Raw genomic sequence first — 19569 nt, forward strand, 5'->3', positions numbered from 1 at the left:
TCAGGAGTTCAAAGATTTCTTAGAGTATAATAATATTGAGTTTTTAACAACGCCAGTGCGTCATCCCCAAAGCAATGGGCAGGCAGAAAACTCGGTAAAAACAGTGAAGAATTTTTTAAAGAAAATTCTTGTTAATAACGTATTTAAGTCAAATTATAGAGATAGACTATATGAATTTTTAAGTGATTATAGAAATATTCCACATTCCACAACTGGAATTGAACCCTCAGTGCTAATGTTTGGTAGGAGATTAAAATCAACCTTTAGTAGCCTTTTACCTAAAAGTTTTGAAGGAAACGTAGCAACCTCGACAGAGAATTTAGCGAATGCGAATATTATTAAAGGTCAAGAAAATCAGTTTAGGAATTTCGGGGGGGTTGTTTGTAGAAGTTTTCAGATAGGTCAGAAGTGTTTAGCGAGAGACTTCAGACAAGTGAATAAATGTTCTTGGGCAAAAGGAATTGTTGAAAAAAGACTGGGAAAAAAACTGTATATTATTAAAATTGTGGGGACACAGATGTCGTGGAAAAGGCATATTGATCAACTGAGAGGATGTCAAGAGCATAGAGAGGAAGAGGCAGAGAGTGAACCTTTCGCGTCTGATATGACGAAATGCTGGGCAGATGAGGTTGACACGTCACTCCTTTTGAGGGATTTTAACCGGTGTTCTCTTGATTTCAGCTCTCCAGGGAGAAACAGAAGCCCACCACAAAATGAACCAGCACCATGGGCAGGACGACTTCGTCCCAGACGTCTTTGAAATGACCTCCAGGGAAAGAATCAGCTACTTATTTTGACTACAGATCCGAAGGTCGCGGGTTCGAACCCGGCGTGCGCAAATAAATTTTATTTGATTAATTTGTGTTATTTCACAATTAATTAATTAAAAATAATATATAGTATATTTGCGGCACGTTCCAGAGTGGAAGATACTCTCAGTATCGTCCTGGTGTAAGACCACCATTCAGAATTGAAACGTTGCTTGAAATGGCTTTAGCCGTGTTTGGTGACCAGATCTGAATAGCCAGGTACTTCCCCACCTTCCTCTTCCCCATCTCCCTCCCCTCCCCAATACCCTCAGCCTCACAACATACCCCAATTGGGGATGCCATAGTCTCACTGGCTCCAGACGGGAGCAGTTGGGACTCTTGTGCGGTAATACTGTAAAAAAAAAAAAAAAAAAAAAAAAAAAAAAAAAAAAAAAAAAAAAAAAAAAAAAAAAAAAAAAAAAAAAAAAAAAAAAAAAAAAACTTATAGAGTCAACATCTTTTTGGAGTAGAGTCAGTGCTTAATGAATTATTTAATTTTGTGTGTAATGATATATTTTCAAATATTTAGTTCTTGATTTTAATAATATTGATTTTAGTGACATCTGTTTGCGATTGTATAGATTCGTGATTTTAAAAATTAATACTGTAACAATGAAATATCGTAGACAGGTTTCTAGTTAGCAGGGGGAAGATGTTGTGTATAAAGCTTCGGGCTTTTAGACACAGATGGCAGTGCTCGTAGTTTTAGCCTCCGACGACAGAGGGCGTCTCAGCTTCAGGTTAGGATTCATTTGGAATCCCTCTGGCAGATCGAATCTAGCTAGTTCAGGGAAAGGTTGACGAACGCGGTTATATTGTACACGCGATATTCTAATAAACCAGTTAATAACAAGTAACCTATGTATTACTGAAAGAGGTATCTTCCATCCAAGGAGTGTTGGAAGTCTGTGGCAAGAAGTCCACGGCTGACTACCCTGAAGGGTAGAACATTACACTAATGTTTGTAAACGTCTACGAGCTATTGTGGGTAGGATTTATAAAATAAAATATTTCGTGCCTATAAGTACTTTAAAGTTAATCTACTTATCTCTGGCTGAATCCACTATACGTTATGGAATTACTTCTTGGGGACATTCTTGTAAAACTAATTTATTTATTTTTATTTTATTTATAGAATACATGATAATACAATAATACATTTTCTTACATGTGATACATTAAATCACCACACTAGGCGACTGCCTGTCTCGTGGCGACCAATGGTATATAGTTAGTATGTGATGTCTAGTGTTAACATATGAATTAAATATTTATACATGTTTAAAGTATGAAAGATTATATTAGAATGAATTATAATGGAAATAGAAAATATAAAAATGTTAAAGTAGAAAGCAGAAGACAAAAAAAAAAGGAAAATAAAAAGAATAAAGAAGAAATAAAAATAAAAGAAAAACAAAAAAATAAAAAATTTAGAAGTCTAAGACATGCTATTATGCAGGAAAAGATCAAATACATATTTATTGTTTTTGTGTTTAATTCGTAGAACTCCATTTAATTTTTTTATAAATTTAATTTAGATTAAATTTGATAATATTATTATTAAGTTCTGCAAGTGTTTTAGTTTTTTATTATTGTGACAGCTGTTTCGGCTTACAAGGCCATTTTCAAACTGTGGTTAGTCCACATTGAGACGACGTTTTTATACTATTTCAAATGTTAATTTTGAAGGTGCATACATTGATTTATTACTGGTTACACCGATGACATGATCTATTGTTGGTTAAACCAATCTATGTTTTCCCCTCAGTAAATGGTAATGGGTTCTTAATTATTTACTAATGACTTTATTGCTATGAATTATTTGGGTGCATTATACTGCTTGGGTTTTGTGAAAATACTGAGAAGTGGTGAGTAAATTATTTTCCGTACTTTATTAATTAGTGTTAAATTTGGGTCATTTGTTCGTTTATTGATTTCTAATTGTTCAAGTAAATTTAATCTAAAGCCCTTTTTTTCTATATGCAATGGTTTAGGACCCTTGTTGTTAAGTGGGGTATGATTATTCACCAAGAGATGTTCTGCGAATTTTGAGGATGTGTTTTTATTATTATAACATTGTATATGTTCGTTGAATCTAGTTGAGAATGCCCTCCCCGTTTGTCCGATGTAAGTGGCGTTACAATCGGCGTGGTCACATTTTAATTCATATATGCCACTGTTATTGAGTATAGGGATTTTACTTTTAGAGTTTTTAAGGCTTGTTCCTAAATTATTGTTTGTTCGAAAAGCTATATTTAAACCACATTTTTTAATTTCTTTTGCAATTTTTTCAGATATTGGGCCGAGGAATTCGAGACATGCAAATTTTTCTATATTTTTGTTATTTACCGGATATATTAAATTGATTTTATTTTTATATTTCTTATTTTTTATAATTTTTTCAATGTTATTTGCCTCATAGCCGTTATTAATCGCGATCGTTTTTATCGTTTCCTTTTCTTTTACATAAGCTTTATTGTCTAAGGGAATGTTAATGAGTCTATGTACCATTGAATGGTACGCTGATAATTTATGAGACCAAGGATGATTTGAATTTGAATTTATTGTTGTATCTGTAAAATTTGGTTTTCTAAATATTTCAAAGGTATGTTTATTATTACTTTTACCAATTGTCAGATCTAAAAAGTTTATTTTACCTTCAATCTCATGTTCAACTGTGAAGCAGATTTTATTATTAACGGTGTTGGCCCAATTAGTAAAGATATCTAACTGTCGGTTGGTACCATTCCAACATATAAGGATGTCGTCTACGTATCAGACATAATATACTATATGTTTAGCTAGGGGAGATTTAAGAATTATATTTTCAATATAATCCATAAATATCTCCGCTAGAAGTGGACTTAATGGTGACCCCATGTGGAGACCATCATGTTGTTGGTAATATATATAATGATATAAATGGCTCATGAACCCAAGAGCCCCAGCAAAAGAATATCCCCATTAAAGAATGCCTAATAATAATTGAAAATATCTTGGAAAAATGTAATATCAATCCGGTAATAAGAAAAGAGTTATTCCAGCTCATAAAAATCTGCGTAGATACAAATTATTTCCTTTTCAATGATATATATTACCAACAACTTGATGGTCTCCACATGGGGTCACCATTAAGTCCACTTCTAGCGGAGATATTTATGGATTATATTGAAAATATAATTCTTAAATCTCCCCTAGCTAAACATATAGTATATTATGTCTGATACGTAGACGACATCCTTATATGTTGGAATGGTACCAACCGACAGTTAGATATCTTTACTAATTGGGCCAACACCGTTAATAATAAAATCTGCTTCACAGTTGAACATGAGATTGAAGGTAAAATAAACTTTTTAGATCTGACAATTGGTAAAAGTAATAATAAACATACCTTTGAAATATTTAGAAAACCAAATTTTACAGATACAACAATAAATTCAAATTCAAATCATCCTTGGTCTCATAAATTATCAGCGTACCATTCAATGGTACATAGACTCATTAACATTCCCTTAGACAATAAAGCTTATGTAAAAGAAAAGGAAACGATAAAAACGATCGCGATTAATAACGGCTATGAGGCAAATAACATTGAAAAAATTATAAAAAATAAGAAATATAAAAATAAAATCAATTTAATATATCCGGTAAATAACAAAAATATAGAAAAATTTGCATGTCTCGAATTCCTCGGCCCAATATCTGAAAAAATTGCAAAAGAAATTAAAAAATGTGGTTTAAATATAGCTTTTCGAACAAACAATAATTTAGGAACAAGCCTTAAAAACTCTAAAAGTAAAATCCCTATACTCAATAACAGTGGCATATATGAATTAAAATGTGACCACGCCGATTGTAACGCCACTTACATCGGACAAACGGGGAGGGCATTCTCAACTAGATTCAACGAACATATACGATGTTATAATAATAAAAACACATCCTCAAAATTCGCAGAACATCTCTTGGTGAATAATCATACCCCACTTAACAACAAGGGTCCTAAACCATTGCATATAGAAAAAAAGGGCTTTAGATTAAATTTACTTGAACAATTAGAAATCAATAAACGAACAAATGACCCAAATTTAACACTAATTAATAAAGTACGGAAAATAATTTACTCACCACTTCTCAGTATTTTCACAAAACCCAAGCAGTATAATGCACCCAAATAATTCATAGCAATAAAGTCATTAGTAAATAATTAAGAACCCATTACCATTTACTGAGGGGAAAACATAGATTGGTTTAACCAACAATAGATCATGTCATCGGTGTAACCAGTAATAAATCAATGTATGCACCTTCAAAATTAACATTTGAAATAGTATAAAAACGTCGTCTCAATGTGGACTAACCACAGTTTGAAAATGGCCTTGTAAGCCGAAACAGCTGTCACAATAATAAAAAACTAAAACACTTGCAGAACTTAATAATAATATTATCAAATTTAATCTAAATTAAATTTATAAAAAAATTAAATACATAACTCTCTTTTCTGGTTGTGTAAGTGTACATGCATGTATGAGCGCGTAAATACGCGTGTACACGCATACATCCACACACACACTTATTCATATTTATAGATGCATACATATTCATACAAAGATATACAAATATATACAAATATATATGTATACATACATACATACACATGTATATATATATATGCATACATACATACACACATATACACATGCCTACTTGTACATAGTTGTTTATTCCCTATATCACTCATTTTTTATGACAAAAATTGTTTTCTTATTTTTTTGTATGGTGATAATATTGAGCAATACAATATGAAATAAGACATTTTTTAAGGTTATTATGATAGAAGCAGAGGAATCTAGTTTGGAGTGTAAGAATTTATAATGAGTACACATATAATTATTATTGCTATGACTCATATAAAAAGTTGCCAGGAAAGTAGTGATAATTAGATTATATACTTGATTCTCAAAAGATATTAAAAGACTTGAGATTGGAATAAGGGTGGTAGTAATTGTGTGTGTTTCAGAATGGTTTAGCTGTAAGATAAGATATTTAATACATATTTTAGTTGTTTTTATGATAGAGCTAGGAGAGCAATAATTAGAATAGTTAGTATATTGATGGAAATAGTTAAAGTAAATATACTTCAATTTCTTTTTGTTAAAAGTTACAAAAAAAAAAAAAAAATTGTTGGTGATAAGTAGAGCACTAGTGATGTTATATATACTAATTACAACATAAATAAGCTGGATGATAATATGTTTTATATTGGTTAGATATAGTTTTTCTGCAAGAATGGGATTACATAATATAAACAATTGTGTTAAAAATGGATGAGCTTGATAGATTAAAGAAAAATCCATTATATCTCATGTAGGGTATCCTGGTGGTGGTGTGATTCATAAAACAAAAACAAAAAACAATCGATTTAAATAATAATAATACTAAGAAGAAGGAGAGTACACTATTTTGAGAATGTGTTAGTTTGTCGAAATTCGTGGTATGGCTCATGGAAGAATCAGAGAAAAAAGTTATGTTTACAGAATTAACAATATTAACATATATATAAACAATATACTAAATAATAGTAAGGTAAATATTTTTGTTTTTGTTGGACCTAGTTTGGTGAGGAAAATAATTTATCATCGAGGATGCAACTAAATTAACAAGCGAAACATACCACAATGCGAATGAAAAGATGCATATGATTTTGCAATAAGATTGTTTATGAGTTTTAAATGCTATTGGAATGTCTTTATTTTATGTATTTTCGCAATAGATGAGATATATATATGTTCGAAAGCAATGTAATATAATATTAGAAGACATACCAATAGCCATTAGGGAAAGTAAGAATACACATTGAGTATAATAGAATATCGGGTAGAAGCATTTTATAATACAATCATGAATGTCTGGTATAATGGAGTGATATAGCAGCATAGTACCTTGTATCGTCAGTCACAGTAATTGACGTTTAACACGGTCCAGATCAGCAATATTATTTATAGAAATTATCTTGGAAGTATCCGTTTGTCTCAAAAGAATGCGCCCTCCGGTGGACCAAGAGTGTTTGTAATTATTGTCTCTGGCAAAAATTTTTGTTTGAGATAGCAAAAATTTTCCTTTTTGAGTTAATTGATCGGATACATAGATGTGTTTGGCGGCTTGTGATAATCCTAGATCCCTTGTATTTATTTTATTTGTCATAGTGGTTGTGGATTTTTTGTAAGTTTTGAATTTGGATAGGAAGTCATCCCGCGATGTTGTGGTGTTGAACGTCGCTACGATAGGTCTTGGATTTTTGTCGGAGAACTTCGGTCCCAGCCTGTAGATTTTTGTAAATACAGAATGCACGTCGGTATTTTCGTAGTTGATAATTTTAGAAATTTTTTTGAGTACTTCTGCATTATTTTCAATGTCGGACTCCGGAACACCTCTTATCTCGATATTACAGATTTGGCTTAAATACTCCAATTTATCGATTTTTTCATCTTGTTTAGAGATAGTACTTAGTAGCATATTATTATGATTTTTTTGTGTAATTAATTCCTCATTGGCTATTTCTTGAGTTTTTTCGATAACATTTATACGTTTTCTTAGGTCATCTTGCTGATCTGACATAAATTGGATAGATTTTATTATTTCGTTATTTTGTGAGATGAGAGCTTCATATTTGCGTACATATGAATCAAATTTGTCTTCCACGAATTTCATAATGGATGTTTTGAAATCAGTCAGCTCTTTAATAAACAGTTGAGAAGTTAAAGGACCATTAGCGCCATCTATATTTGTGGTTGTTAAGTTGTCCGTGTCGTTTGGTTGGTTTGCAGATTTCGGCAGTTGAGTAGACTGTTTTGCTTGTTTGATGATAGATGGCGGTTCTTGCTCGTTGTTCAATAGTATGTCGTTATTAGTCTGTTTTGGTTTGGTATTTTTAGCATTTTTACTATTACATTTCTTGCATTTCCATTGTAAACTTCTTGCACTACGGCGTGTGGTTTCAGTAATATCCGCACAGCCAAGATGGTAGTTCATTTCACAGACACTACAGCATATAAAATCTGACGGAGTGTCAATGTTTTTTTCACATACAATGCACTTTGTATTCATGATTATGTTATTTTATGCGATCTTTACGTACAAAGAGTTATTTTTAAGTGGATAAGATAGTAATCGGTAATCACTATTGCGTCACGTGAAGCGGAATAAGAGAAAAATAATGTTGATTTTTTTTCCAGTAGGTTGCCAGTAGGTTGCCAGGTTTCCAGTAGTTTGACACTTCGTGGCAGTTTTGGAAAGTAGGTAAAAAAAAAACACTAAAACAAGCCACTCCACTTAATAAAAATTAGCTGGTTAAACGCGCGGTCTACGATTTAGAAGAAAAGAACACTTTAAACTTAGTTTACTATTGTTTTGTTAGGTAATTTTTAATAATTTTATGTAGACATAGAAATACGTCAACACTAGACTTGTTGGTAATGTTGTATATAAGCTATATACAAACATTACAAAACTCCATTATAAAATTGTTAATCCATAAATATGACAATCAACACAGAAGTAACATTAAATTAATATACAAGTCTCTGAATATTTTACCTGTCAGAGGATTATTGTTTTATAATATTGTAAGTCAACATGTTATATTGTCTGATTCATTGTATAGGGAAAGAGTTTGCCATAAACATAACACAAGATTCACTCAAAATGAAGGACTGGTAGTTCCGAAATGTACTAATAAATATGGTGAAAGAACTTTAAACTATATAGTACCCAAAATTTTTAACCTATTACCAATGACAATTAAAAATAATAACATGTATACTGCTAATGTTAAATATAATCTAAGGAAATGGTTATTGGATAATAATGATCTATACTGATGCCCCTGAAATGGAATTCATATTCTTAGAAAATGGAAAAACAATTATTTTGTAATACCTGACTACCTACCTCTATTTATGAAACTATTGATGTACTTGTTGATAATACTAATTTGTTTTTTTTTTTTTTTTTTTTTTTTTTTTAATACTTTATTTATTTTCATTTCTTTACACATATTATACATATTAATAGAAAGTATAAAATAACATAATATATAATACCAAATAGTTTACAAAAGAAATGAAAACCCACTAAGGCACTGACTGCCTGAGTGTGGGTAATATAAAACGATTACTATATTTCAAGTACCTAAAGTATAATATACATTAGTAGAAAAAGTTTTTTTTTGTTTATAGTTATTATAAAAAGTTCATACATGTATTTTTACTTGCTTATTATATAAGGCTTTTATGCTGCTATTTAAACTTTTCTGCAATGTAACCAATTTATGTAATTATGTACTGTTCAAATTGTATCTTATGAGTGTATAAATGTTGTCTCTATGTCCCTGCTGACAAACTACATAAGTAGTTTAGCGGGTTTAAATGGGAATTTTTTTTTTTTTTTTTTTTATAGTGAATACCTCACAAGAGTCCCAACTGCTCCCGTCTGGAGCCAGTGAGACTATGGCATCCCCAATTGGGGGATGTTGTGAGGCTGAAGGTAAGTGGGAAAGGGAAAGAGGAAGGTGGGGAAGTACCTGGCTATTCAGATCTAGTCACTAAACACGGCTAAAGCCATTTGGAGCAACGTTTCAATTCTGAATGGTGGTCTTACACCAGGGCGATACTGGTAGTATCTTCCACTCTGATAAAAAAAAAAAAATAAAAAAAAGGAATAAATAAAAAAAAAAATAAAAAAGTATACTTGTGCTCCTGATGATGTGAACTTGGTTCACGAAACATGTTGAGATTTTGTATCGAAGTAAAGTGATGTAAACTAAGTTATTTGTGTTTTAATAAAAAATAAATAATGCCATCACAAAGTGAAAAGCAGTTAGAAAAAGTTTTCTTCGAAAAATTAAAAGGAAATGGTCAAGGTGAAGGAGAAGATTGGTAAGCATCTGGTTATTCAGAGCTGTTGACCAAACAAAGTTCTAAAAACATTTAGATTCTTATTAGTGGTCTCTCACCAGGGCCGGGCCTGAGCCAAACGGTGCCTGGCGCTGGTTACAACCTCAAGGATGCTCTTTTTTTAATGATAAACTAATGTTTAGACAAGGTTTTTATGCATAGCACAAAGGATAACAAATTATTATAAGCATTAATTACTTGTCTGAAATATCCATACAAATTGAAAATATGCCTCCCTAAAATCTATCTCTAAAATTTACAGATGGAAAAAAAAAATAATATGCAGTAATTGTTGATTAAAGTACTTGTACATATTGAATTATTTGGCGGGTTGGAAATTAGTCGACGTAGCTCAGTGGTCCAGAGCACCTGGACCGCACCTTGCCTGGACCGGACATCAGAAGGTGCTGGTTCAATTCCCGTCGGTGGTATTTATTTTTACTTGGTAGATATTTTCAATTTGTATGGATTTTTCAGGCAAGTAATTAATGCTTATAACTCTTTTAGGTGTTAGGTATTATCAGCGCCTTAACTGCTTGACTCCCAGCGGACCGCTTCAATTGCACCTGCACAGGGTCGGCCCTTTCGCTCACCACAGTGATTTCAAAGTATCTAGAATATATGTAGCAGTAAAATCTATGGGTTTCCCTGCATCGCAGGTTCCATCCTTTGCTAGTTAACATCTTCGCCGCTACCACCACATATATGTGTGGGTACCCTGGGAATCCATGCAATCTATCCCACCACGTGACACATTTTCATGCAATGCATGTGTGAAACTCCATGGACCACATATTATGTGACATCCACCTACGGGGTTTTTTTGCCTAAATGATGTTTCTGTAAATTTTACCGTCGTACCAGATAAAGTATAAAAGCATAGTTCGAGAACGTAGGTCATAATATTACATTTATTTTATTTTTTAACGATGTGAAAGGTTTGTTTACTTGTGTATCAGCTGCAGTTGTACTGAAGAGTACTCCGGGGCGCACAGGTGCTTAATCATCTGCAGGCCGGCTTCGGGGCAAAAGTGTCTCTGATACACAGTGCTCACCGGTGTCTTCGGAAACTGTGTCAGGATCACCTGGCATAACTGCGTGGGAATGGATTCACAGAAGGTGTCCTGGACAATTATCTGTAAGAATTTGAGATTCACTCAATTTGTGTGGACTAAAACAAGGATCCCGCTATGTATATCTTGAGAATAATTTTAATGGGAAAGGTAGGGAAGTACCTGGAGTTTTAAATGGCTGACACCATTTCAAGCAAATTTTTGATGCTGGATGAATTGAAACTTTTGAGAATGAAGTAATCTACTGGGCACATTTTAAAAACCATGTAATAATTAATACAAACCTCAACTGGATGAAAGAAGTGAAGGGTGGTGAGGGTGTGCAGATAGGAGTGTCGGTCGCTCAGCTGACACAGCGTCAGTCTGGGTCTCTTTAAGTCCACCGCAGCGATCCCCACCTCTCCCCTATTCGCACCACGCCCTTCACAAACTGCTATATTTATGAAATAATATGTGCACATTCAGTCATTTAAAAAAATAAAAAGAAAAGTTAAAGTCAAGAAAACTTGAGTTATGTCATTTTATTAGTATAAGTCAAGGTAGATACCCTACCCAATGCCCTTTTCTAACACAACATGATTTTATTTTTTACCAATGAGTATGCAGGAATCGGCAACGGTGGTGTTGCTAGGAGTAGAACATGGTTTGGTCCTAGACCGACTTCCGCTTATTAAACCTGGAATAAAATATTTATTAATTTCTTCACACAACCTTTTTTTATAAAAAATATTAGACAGTCATCCATTATTTTTGTATTGCCATCTATCAGAAGAGATTGAAACTAATAATCATTTTGGTTGAACCAATTTACTCAAAATATCTATCAGAAGAGATTGAAACTAATATGTAATCATTTTGTTTGAACCAATTTACTCAAAATATCTTTCCCACGGATTGTTAACATACTTCTACTATTTCTCGACATTTTTTGTTTTTTAATGAGTTTTATTCACAATGTACATTTGTTACGTATAAATTTTATTAATTAGCGACCCGTTTCGACACGTCCACGTTGTGGATGTAAACAATTGTTCCTTGTGATAATTGTTGAAACAAAGTGTAATTTCCATAATGTGTGCCTAAAAGTACAGCGGTTAGGGAAATAATTACTAACTCTTTCTAAAAATCTAAATGATTATGTACAAACCTGTGGTGATATGCAAGTACTGCAAAAGCAGTGGCAGTGAACGCAACCGTTCTGCGATGTGAAAGACAATTGACATTCAATTAGAACGTCCAGTTAGAATACAAGCTGCAATAGAGAAAACCTTTCTGCCTTCAAACCTACATCCCTAGAAGAAGTAAGGAAATTAATTCTTACTTCACCGAACAAGCAGTGTTCGCTCGACCCTATTCCAACGTGGCTACTGAAAAAGTGTTGCAATGAAATTGCTCCCTTTTTAGTTCATCTTTTCAATAAGTCACTTAGCACTGGTGACTTTCCAAAATCCCTTAAATCAGCTATCGTAACTCCATTATTAAAAAAACCACAACTGGACGCTGAAGATCTTTCAAATTACCGACCCGTTTCAAATCTGCCTTTTATATCAAAAATATTAGAAAAAATCGCTGCCTCACAGGTCATATGTCACTTAAATTCAAATGAATTATTAACTAAATACCAATCTGCATATAGACGGTTCCACTCCACAGAAACCGGGTTACTACGTGTTTTGTCGGACATAACTACTGCCATTGAGTCGGGCAAACTGGCACTTCTTTCAGTCTTGGACATGAGTGCTGCATTTGACACGATTGACCATGACTTTCTTATTAAACGATTAGATGAATCATTTGGTTTAAACTGTCATGTTAAGACCTGGCTGACATCGTACCTGGCCAACCGTTTACAAGCCGTAAAAGTGGGAAAAAACCAATCAAATTATGCAACCCTTTCATCTGGAGTACCCCAAGGGTCCGTTCTGGGCCCACTACTCTTCATCCTCTTCACAAATGATGTCGCTAAAATAATAGAATCATTCGGCCTTCTATCTCACTGCTACGCTGATGACCAGCAAGTTTACTTTTACTGCTTACCAGAAGAAATAAACAGTCTAAAAATTCGTATAACTGAGTGTATAGAAGCAATTACTCGCTGGATGACCTCAAATAGATTGAAACTGAATCCCACAAAGACTGAGTTTCTGTGGACTGCTACAAGCAGACGTCAGCATAACATTGAAAACTCCCCAATAACCATTTCCGGAAGTGACATCACTCCAAAAACGTGCATCAAATTACTGGGTGTCAATCTGGACGCTAATTTTTCCCTTAAAACTCAGGTGAACAGAACTGTAAGCACGGGGTTCTTTCAATTAAGGCAAATTAAAGCAGTGCGGAGAAACCTGCCAACAGAGGCAACTAAATTGCTAGTCAATTCCTATGTTGTTTCACGTCTAGATTATTGCAACGGAATATATGCAAGTCTCCCTAAATGTCAAATCAACAAATTACAATCCGTTTTCAACGCCGCGGCAAGGCTTATCACCGGAGTATCTAAATACTCCCACATTTCAGAGCATCTCAAAAATCTGCACTGGCTCAAATGTCCTGAAAGAATCCAGTTCAAGGTATGCTGGATGGTATTTAAGTCACTTAACGGAATGGCTCCGGCTTTATTCCAGAAGATTCCAATTCCCGACAGTCAACTCTTAGGTCAGCAACGTCATCAGCTATAGGAAGGTTGAAGGAACCAAAGCGCACACCAGATACAAAGTTCGGTGAGCGTGCTTTTGCCGTGTCAGGACCTAAAGCCTGGAATGGACTGCCACATGATTTGAGAATGATCGCAGACTCGACAGAATTTAGGTCTAAACTTAAAACGCACCTTTTCAGACAGTCGTATCCATAATTTCAGAAACCTCCACTTTCACAGTTGACGGCAATTTAAATTTAAATTAACAAAATGTAAAAAATACTAAAAATAAAATAAAATAAATAAAAATAATAATTAAAAATAAATAAATAAAAATGATAACAACTAACAATTTGTAGGCCTTTAAGACAGTTAAAATACATTTAAATTAAAATAAAAACTATAGCAGACTTAAGATCATGCGACGACCAGTGTTTTTTGATGTAGTGTCCTCTGCGTGCAGTTCTATCTTTTATAAGCATTAACTTTGTAATATAAGTGTGTTTGTTGGAAGTGACTTGCCAGGTAAGTATGTTTTGGTATCTTTTCTAAGTAACAAATGTAGATCCTAGGAAATAAATTGTACAGCGCCCTTGAGGTGATTTTTCACAAAAACGGCGCTCTACAAATTATCCAATTATTATTATTATTATAAGCTATTTCGGCAAGATGTCAAATATTAAACTCGGAGATTTATTAAGGGGGGGGCTAGTGTTTTAAAATTTTTTTTTTTTGTTTTTTAATAAATGCTTAAATATGTTAAGAATATTGTGTTCAAATTTCAAGTTGATTGGAGCAAAATTGACGAAGTTACGAGTATTTTTATACCTGTCGAATTTTAATCCCTACCCGACCATACGTATAAGCCGAGCAGAGCAGGAAGCTGAGAGACAAACTAAAGAAGGCAGGATTCGTCGTAGACAGGAGCAAAAAGGTGCTTTAGACATCATGGATGATAGCAACATCCTTTATGGACCTGGCATTGATGATTCAGTGTGAGGTAAGCCGATAAAATTTGCTTATAAATGTTTAATACCAGATTTTTTAGTGTTCAAAACTTTATAGCGTTTTTCCCACAACTCACGTTTTCAAAGTCGGTGACCGTCATAACTTCAAAACTACTGCACCGATCCTTTTGAAATTTTGAAAACTATTTCTGTACATAATTTACGAGGTAACGCTGGAGAGTTTTTTTCAAATTTGTTAATTATTATTTTACAATAACAAATTAGCCGATTTTTTTCACTAAAAATAGCGTTTTTCCCTTCAAAGTGTTCCAAAAAAGTGAAAAATTAAAATTTCGAAAAACCCTCCCAGTGTTACCTGGGAAAAACTATTATCTAACGAATGAACTTTGATTTTTTGATTTCAGATGACCCAGCACCGAGTTATGAGGGGCACCACTATTCTACTTTTTTTTGAGACACGCTGCCATGGCCGTGTTTTTTAATATTTCTCCGTGAAAATTTTATACAACATTCTTAAAATGTCATACTTTACTATTCTATTAGATTTAATAAAGAAATTTTAACTGTGTTGTCACAAAAAATTAACAAAAAATGCCTTTTTTCGTACGAATTAACCCTAGCCCCCCCCTTAAGGTGTTTTAATGGCGAGGGTGACGTTAATCAGTGGATAACAAAAGTCGAGTTGGTTTTAAAAATTAAAGAAGTAAAGGATGTGTGCGCGATCATCCCGATGTTTCTGGAGGGACCTGCATTTGCTGTCTACAATGAGCTGAGTGCAGAGGATAAGGGCAATGGTGACGCCATCAAAAATGCGTTGATTTGTGCCTTCGCAACAAACCCGTTTCTGGCCTATGAGGAGTTCGTGAGGCGCACATGGCGTGATGAGCCGGTCGACGTCTATATGACGGACCTGAGGAGGTTGGCAAGGCTAGCAGATGTGACGTCGGATGCTCTCCTCATGAAAGCTTTCATAGTGGGTCTGCCTTCAGTGGTATAACGTGAATTGCGCGCGCAGCCAAAAGTAGAGACAATGCCGCTGTCAACAATCATGGAGCGTGCTAGAGCTCTTATGGCAGAGCTCGTGGATCAGCCTGTCGTGGCGGTGGCTCAGGGCCAACAGAAATTTGTCGCAATAACTCCAAATGCAAGACGGCGTTGTTTTAAATGTGGTGGGCCACACATGGTCAAATTCTGTTGTGAGCAGCTGAAAAGTGTCTGTTGGAACTGCGGAAAAGATGGTCACTTGGCCAGGCACTGTGAGAAGGGAAAAGGAAGCAGGAGAACTGGTGCGCCGGCAGCTCTTCTGAATCAGGACTAAAGGCGCTACCAATAATCCAAGTTGCAGTCAATGGAAAGCAGGTGCGTGCACTCGTTGACTCAGGGTGTTCTCGTACAGTAGTGATGAGTGGGCTGTGTAGTGTACAAGGTTCTGGTTGTGATGTGATTGCTGTTGATGGCAGTCGTGTATTTTGTGAGGGGCGAGGTGTCGCCAAGATAGTAGTGCATGGTGTGTCGCTACTGGTAGACTGTGTGGTGGTGAAAAAACTACTGGGCATGGACGTTATCGAAGAACTGGGTGGTGTTACGATAATGCGCGATAGGGTAGAGTTCGTAAGAAGCAGACTAGACGAGTACAGTGCGAATTGTGTCGAGTCTGGTGAAACCTCGGCAGACAGAATATCTGTTGAGAACAAGGACTTTAAAGCTACATTCAACGGAAGAAACTGGTGCGTGAGTTGGGTGTGGAGAGGTTCTCCTGCTGAATTAGAAAACACTGTAGAGTGCTATAGAAGCACTAAGTTACCAGAAGCGGAGGCAGCTTTTGAAGAAGAGATTCAAAGGTGGATCTCCGAGGGCTGGCTCAGGTCATGGAAGGGAAGCTCCGGTGGTATCCTTCCTTTAATGGCTGTGATCCAAAAGAACAAGGGAAAAGTACGTCCTGTCTTGGATTATCGTGAACTCAACGAGAGTGTTCAGTGCCATACTGGTGAGGATGTAGCAGTGTGTGATGAGACACTTGGGAAGTGGAGGAAGCTACGTGAACCTCTAAAGTTGCTTGATCTCCAATCAGCATATTTACAAGTGCACATTGAGGAAAAACTTTGGAAGTACCAACTCATTAAGTATAAAGGCACAACATACTGCTTGACAAGATTAGGTTTTGGGTTAAAGTGTGGTCCCAAAATCATGACACGGATTGTAAACGAGGTGCTCTCGGTTGACAAAAGGGTGCGACGGGGCACAGATAGCTACATCGATGACATTATAGTGAATGAAAACATAATATCAGCTGAAGAGGTTGCGGCACACTTGCATACTTACGGTCTCGTAACTAAGCCTCCCGAGAAGCTGGAGGGCGCAAGAGTGCTCGGATTGCGTATTGAACGTGATAAGGTCGGTCGTCTTATGTTCAGAAGAGGCAATGACATTCCCATAATGCAAGAAGGATCGCACCTGAGTAGAAGGGAATTATTTTCGATCTGTGGCAAGCTGACTGGGCACTATCCTGTCTGTGGATGGTTAAGGACAGCCTGCAGCTTCATGAAGAGAGAGTGTCAAGGCCAGGCATGGGATGATTACGTTGGCGACAGGGCCCAACAAATGGCTGAAGAGCTTCTGGTGAGAGTGAGAATTGATGATCCTGTAAAAGGGGAGTTGGCTAGTGCCTGAATCATTAGGTGATGCCAGAGTTTATTGTGATGCAAGTAATCTGGCCCTTGGAGTTACCTTGGAAATTGAGGAAAGAACTGTTGAAGACACCGCATGGCTGCGTAAGACAACCGATGTAGCGCATATTAACATAGCGGAGCTAGATGCTGTCCTGAAAGGATTAAACCTAGCTCTCAAGTGGAATCTTCAAGTTATGGAAATAATTACAGATTCGGCAACGGTTTTGTGCTGGGTGAGATCTACACTTACCGGGAGTAGTCGTGTAAAAGTTTCTGGCATGTCAGAGATGCTCGTCAAGCGGCGTCTGGGATTGGTGAAGGAGATTGTAGAAGAATTTGATCTCACATTGTCGATCACCCTTGTAGAGTCTTGTAAAAATTAAGCCGATGTACTTAATAGGGTCTGCAAGGCCTGGGTAAAGAGTAGCCATGACAGGAAACGTCATGAAAGAGACTTACAATCTTCAGAGTATGAAGAGAGGTTGGAGATACTTGAAAAAGAAACTGGAGAGCAAACATGTGCTTTAAGCGTAGAAGCTTTACATGCTCAGCATCATTTTGGAGTAGAGCGAACGCTTCATCTTGCCCGGCTGGTTGATCTCGAGGTGAGAAGAGAGGACGTCGATAGATGCGTACGTAACTGCATACAATGCAGGACAATTGACCCACCGCCGTCAACCCATGAAGCGGGTAACCTCAATGTTGCAACAAATTGGAGTCGCTTGGCAGTTGATGTCACTCATTTCGGTAGGAAATGTTTCTTCACACTCATCGATTGCGGGCCAAGTAGATTTGCCATGTGGCGGGAAATCGAATCAGAGAACGCAGTTTCGATTGTCAAAAATCTGGAAGAAATGTTTCGGGAAAGAGGCCCGCCCAGTGAAGTTCTCATAGACAATAGTACTGCGTTTCGTTCCTATAGTGTTGCAGATATGTGTAAGAGATGGAATGTACGTCAAAGATTTCGCGCGGCATACCGTCCAGCAGGAAATGGTATAGTTGAACGACATCATCAAACAATAAAGAGAACTGCAGCCAGAAGTGGAAGCTCTCCTCTGCAGGCAGTATTTTGGTATAATTTGGCTGGGAAGAGTCAGAAGGATGAGGGTGTTGCGCCTCATGGAGGCACCCTTCTGCGCAAGTGAATATAGAAGAGGAAGTATCGACTGAGTTTGAAGTGGGCGATGTCGTTGCGGTCAAACCAGTAGACAAAAGATGCACATCACGCTGGAGGCAAGGAAGGGTGACAGGACTTAATTCAGTCAACAATATCATAGTTGATGGTGTACCAAGACATGTGCCTGACCTGCGGAAGATGCCTGACAGAGAACGAACTGAGTCTGAAGAGAGATGCGAGGAATTGGCCGCGAGTCCCGCCGTAAATCTTTTCGATGTGTTTGAAGAGGACAGTGAAGAAGAAGGAGAGACCAGTACAGAAGGACGACCCACTAGGGCGCGAAGGCCTCCGGGCTGGTTAAGTCAATTTGTACAGTGATGACGACGAGGGCGTGTGGTGATTCAAGTACTGCAAAAGCAGTGGCAGTGAACGCAACCGTTCTGCGATGTGAAAGACAATTGACATTCAATTAGCCCAGTTACAATACAAAAAATTGAAACAAAGAACTGCTATTAAAAGAATTAAAAATATGTGCTTCTTACCTCTGCTGCTTGGATTTCCTGAGGAATTAGTTCTATACTGAGTCCACATAACATTTTTATTATTTGAGGATATATCGTTGGAAGGGCCTTGTACAGTATTTTCACTTGATCCGGAATTTGTGGTTCTGTGACCAGATGTAGAAGATGTCGAAGGTCTAAAAGCGCAACGAAAACATTGAAATCTCGTGAGGAATAAATTGCTGTAAAAAGGTCATAGGTACTCCTGCATTTCAAAACTGATTTATAAAGAATTCCAATCATATTTATTATTATGATGTTAGTTATTATGTATTACCCTTTTCTAGAAACCCAAGATGGCGCAGGAGGTGATCCCATTCGTTTATTAGTATTTTCAGCATTTTCAATAATTCCGTCGAACGAATACTTCGGCTTTTTAAATTTCTTGTTTGCTGCTGCCGAAGAAACAAGTCCTGGAAATAACATAAAAAAGGTACACGTTATTAGCAAAATCTAGGTATCCTAGATACAATTCTTATATTTATTATTCGTGTATTTACTTTATATATACAAATAAATAAATAAAATACTCCGTTACATTACCGCCATTGTTCCGAAATATTTCTCTCGAAATAATTGCATTGACATTAAATTTACTTGCCCATAAAATTCCTGTTGTGACGATTTCTTTTACCTCTTAGACGACCTCGCATTACATTCATTTTCTTTGTTTTCTACTTACTTATCGCGTAATTGCGCATAATATTAGGTCTTATGTGTGATTATGTCAAAGAAAATATCCATAAAATATCTAAACATCTAGTTATAAAAATGGCGGCTA

General features: G+C 35.8%; 1 protein-coding gene across 6 annotated transcripts in view; it reads right to left on the reverse strand.

Annotated features, from left to right (window-relative positions):
* The window catches only part of LOC149408796 (mutS protein homolog 4-like), a 127044-nt gene extending 107475 nt beyond the window's left edge, over positions 1–19569 (reverse strand). For all 6 annotated transcript variants that reach the window (XM_089650430.1, XM_089650438.1, XM_089650437.1 and 3 more), the window contains exons 1-6: positions 19390–19569; positions 19066–19201; positions 18771–18925; positions 11432–11515; positions 11124–11272; positions 10715–10902 (exon numbers count right to left, since the gene is read on the reverse strand). In XM_089650430.1, the coding sequence (XP_089506556.1) occupies positions 10715–10902; positions 11124–11272; positions 11432–11515; positions 18771–18925; positions 19066–19201; positions 19390–19450 (773 nt within the window). In that variant the 5' untranslated portion in view covers positions 19451–19569. The remainder of the gene's footprint in view (positions 1–10714; positions 10903–11123; positions 11273–11431; positions 11516–18770; positions 18926–19065; positions 19202–19389) is intronic.

This window comes from Hesperophylax consimilis, unplaced genomic scaffold, assembly GCF_061612785.1.
Source record: "Hesperophylax consimilis isolate HC1 unplaced genomic scaffold, BYU_Hcon_1.0 scaffold_63, whole genome shotgun sequence".
Classification (NCBI taxonomy): Eukaryota; Metazoa; Arthropoda; class Insecta; order Trichoptera; family Limnephilidae; genus Hesperophylax; species Hesperophylax consimilis.